This window comes from Arachis ipaensis, chromosome B09 (assembly GCF_000816755.2).
Source record: "Arachis ipaensis cultivar K30076 chromosome B09, Araip1.1, whole genome shotgun sequence".
NCBI lineage: Eukaryota > Viridiplantae > Streptophyta > Magnoliopsida > Fabales > Fabaceae > Arachis > Arachis ipaensis.
The window spans coordinates 16,891,345-16,895,657 of record NC_029793.2 but is presented as its reverse complement, the minus strand read 5'-3'; the positions used below and the strand labels follow the sequence as shown (position 1 = coordinate 16,895,657).

Here is a 4,313-nt window from a genome sequence, read left to right as displayed (position 1 = left end):
AAGAAACTCTTCAAAGATCATGATTAATTAACCATTTTCAGAATGCATCCACCCAAATTAAAAAGAAAGTAAAATATAGAGGGATTCGAAGATTATTAGACAGCTAGTAAAAACAAAAAGAAATAATCTTATTATTTATCCGATGATGTAAACCCCCCAACCCACACCATTAAAATCCTAATTTTTAGAAAGTAGTCCCCCGAATTCATCAAAATTACAGAATGAACCCACTGGCAATGGCTCTATTGGTATTGAAGTGAGTAGTTTCATACACAGGCAACTCCTCCCTATACCTCTCAATCCCAATTGCTGAAAGATTATCCAATTCAAATAGATCAGAGCTACAACAACTAGCATCATCATCGTCGTCATCATCATCATAATCAAGTTCATAACGCATGACGTCATCATGAAATTCTTCATTCTTCTTCTTCTTCTTCATCTGATAATTCTTCAACAAGTCCCTAGCTAATTCCTCTACTCGTTTACTCTCCTGCAACACATGGAACCTAAGCTCTTCATCGTTAGTGTTCTTACCATTATACCCCTTTGCGGCCACCACTAAATTACTATTTTGCCCTTCATGCAGATTCTTGTGCCCGCAGGGCCTGCAATCTTCTCCAACTATCACACTCACTGGACAGAACCGTACGGACCTCTTCGTCCCCGTTCTCGAGGACGGTGTCTTGCTCAGGCAAGATCTGGAGAACGAGGACGCAGAGGAACATGCAGAGTTAGAATAACTAATACCGCGTCCTCCGCCATGCTGCGTGGCGGCGGAGGAAGGCTGCTCGTGCACCACGACGGGGCTCGAAGAAACCACCTTGGCTTTCTTCGAGCTTCCGTTTGAATGGAAGAGCGAGTTGAGGAAGCTGGCGAGTCTTGCACCCGGCGAGATCGGCTGCTTTGTTTTCTTCAACTCGCCGTACAAGATTCTCAGCGCTTTGTTCTTCGTTTTACCAAATCCGTTATTGTTAGTGTCGTTGTTTTCATTCTTCGGCTTCTGTGGCTGCGGGATCCATTTGTTGTCATCAAACGTGGTTGTTGGCTTGTCGGAAACGCTGGTGCGAATCGGCTTCGGCCTTTGGCGGTGGCCGTAGAAGGACTCCGATTCCGATGAAGAGAAGCCGGCGGAGCTAGATTCCGAGGATGTTGAGTTCGAGTACATGGAAAGCGCGTTGGAAGAAGATCTTGAGTTGCAGCTTCTGTTGCTTCTTCGATCGAATTCCGTTAGCGAGTTTCTCCCCTTCAACAACAGTTTCTCATCTTTCTTGATCTCCATCCAACTCTCCACCTTACTGGCCCTGCTGGGAGAATTCTGTTTCTGCTTCTTCATGGTAGTTGTAACCGTTTCTTCGACCTCGATGGAGCGGTAGATTGCGTCAAGGAGAGTGGAAGAGAAAGACGGATTACTATTCCTTTCTCTGTGTCCTCGTAATGGTTTGTCCCAATTTTCCATTCTTGTTATATAGAGATGGAGAAGGGTACGCTGTGCGAGTGTGAAAGAGGAGAAACAATTAAGAGAGATAGAAAGGAAACAGAATTTTGATGGTTATCAATTACTCTTGGGCTTTGTTGTCTGCTTCAAATAGTAGTAGTGTGAGAGAGAGAGAGAAATGAAAAGAAGAAGAAAAGAAAGAAAGGAGAGAGACATGAGTGCTTGATGGTTTAGAGAGGGACAGTAATGAAAGCCCAAACTTCACGCCTCAAAGAGTAGAGAAACACAAAGGATGATTGAGAGAGAGAGGTTTGGAGAGTTGTTTCTTTTGGATGCTCTTATAAGGGTTGTTGTGGGGGGTATGTAGACACAGTATGGTAGTAGAGCTGCCCAGCCTGTACATCATGACGTGGATATTTTCATTTCATTTATTTTATGTTATTATTATTAATTCACCCTCTTTAATATAATTTTTTTTATATATAAGAAATTGACATTAGATCCTTACTTTTTCTTTATATAAGAAAAGAAGGGAAATACAATGTTGGGTAGGGCCATACAAAGAAGATATTGATCCTAACAGCACAACCTATTTTGCGCTTGCTCAGGAACTCAGGATGTTTTGATCCATCCAAGAAGATTCCGCTTCCCCATTTATAATTCCAATATCTATATTTATCTTCATCTTATCTCGGATGTACATGTTTTTAGTTTAGTATGGAATTTCTTTAAATAAATAGATATATGTAATTCCAAAAAATTTGTGTTTTTATATGCTATTTATTCTGTTTGCAAAAAATTATTACACATATTTTATTTACCCTATAAACTAGTATAAATTATCTAGTTTACAAACTAGTTACATGTGAACGACAATCTTAATTAATATCCAGAGTCTTTCAGAAATGTTTATGGTACCATGAAAGTTTATAATTACTATTAGCATGCACATAAAAAAGAATAAATTTATTTTTTAGTCCTCGATTATTTGTTTAAATAAAATACTTTCATCATTCGAAAACTTTTTATCGATTTTTAACTACCTAAATAATTAATCTAAACTACTTTTGTAAACAGTGATATAATAATATATCAGGAACCACTTAAATTAATAACAGAAATTACTTAGACCAATTACTTAATTGAATAATAAAAAAATATTTTATTTTTCAGACAAATAGTTAGAGCTTAAAATTAAGGAACATTCACTTCATAAAAATATTAACAATTATTTATTATTACATGAGTAAAATGACAATTAGATTTTTAAATATTTTAATTTTAAATTAATTCACTTTTAAAGGAAAAAAAAGTATCAATTAAGTCCTCTACCATAACAAATAGAAATGGCAAAACCTCCGGTGGAGTTTATCCGTCGGAAGTGGATATAGAAAGAGATTTTTACCTGTAAAAACGGGACGAGGCCCGGTATAATAAATGGGGCGGGACCCGGTATAATAAACGAGAAGGAGGCGGGGATAGTGATTCCTGCCCTGTGGAGATCCGTTTAATTCCCGCCAATGTAAAATAACTAAAATACCTTTATATATATAATAATGGAAGAAAGTGAAACCCTAGCTGTTAGTGAATTCACAAACCCAGAAACCCTTAATCTCTCTTCCTTCTTCCTCTGAACCACCCATCGAGGCCACCTCCCCGCCACCCATCCCCTCCGTCCGTCTTTCTCACCGCGACATCTGTCTCTCATGAGTCACGCACAAACGCACTGTGGATCTCAGTCCCCTCATCGTCAGTCTGTCATGTTGCGCACACCGGCACACCGCAACAGGGAGCCCGTCGTCTCCGCCATTGTTGCTTCTTCCCGTGGAGGCGTGTTCGTCGGCATGGTTTTGGTTTTGATCGCGTTCTAGACGCCTCTTCGCGTTGGTCGCCGGCGGTCGTTCATCCACATTCTGGTTCTTCTCCGCGTTGCTGGTATTTTTAGGTCTTCTGTCTGTTAGTTTTCATTGTTGATATGTTGGTTTATGCTATTTACTTGTCTCTAGCGGCTTTTGATTTTCTACCTTTCAGAGTTGCTCCTTATATCAGGGTTATTCTTTTCATTCTGAATATTGGGTATTTATTGATCAATTTCTATTTTCACTTTACCACAGAGTGCTGTACCTTTTTGTAGCTCTTAAACTAGTGGTTGAATATTTTGTGAACATTTTTTTACTGAAATTATTTAAAGAGATTTAAGCATAAATGGACCGAGCACATGTAGCTGTGGGATAAAGTTTTGCTGTTTTAGTTTTCTTACTTAACACTATCCAACTAATAATTTATTTGTTGCTTCATAGTTATTTGGTTGGCACATACTTGAATGTCTTGGTTGGTTCACTTATATACTGTTGCTCACTGCAACTTGTTGCTTCTCTTTTTAACTTTTTTAAAGTGTAGATATTTTTAGATTCAAAGTTATTGGGTCCGATTTGAATGACAGATTTGGATTATTTAATTCACTCCACATTTAAGTAAATTTTATATTTTTGATGCTGAGTTATTGAGTCTGGTTTTTATGATTCTAAAATCTTTATAATTTTACTTTAATTTTGATTTTCTGATGTTAAATTGTTGATTCAGATTCTTATGTTTAATTCTGGAAGTTAAGTTAAGTATAATGAATATTTTTAAAGCTGAGTTATTGAGTCTGGTTTCTATGATTTTGGAATGTTTATTTCACTTTGATTTTGATTTTTTGATGTTAAATTGTTGATTTTGATTCCTATGATTCATAAATTCTTTAATTTTTTTTAATTTTTTTCATTTTTTCAATTTTTATTAGTTTTTACAAAAATTCGCGGATATCCGCGAAGACCCAGGTTTCCGACAGATACGGGGTCCTCGTTACCTGTCGTGGAGATGGGCGGGGACG

At 37.5% G+C, this 4,313-nt stretch overlaps 1 protein-coding gene across 1 annotated transcript; it reads right to left on the bottom strand.

Moving 5' to 3' along the window:
• On the bottom strand, nucleotides 108–1,782 carry LOC107619434 (protein BIG GRAIN 1-like B). The gene has a single exon (XM_016321725.2). It carries the CDS (start codon nucleotides 1,457–1,459, stop codon nucleotides 215–217), a length of 1,245 nt encoding a protein of 414 aa, XP_016177211.1. The 5' UTR covers nucleotides 1,460–1,782; the 3' UTR covers nucleotides 108–214.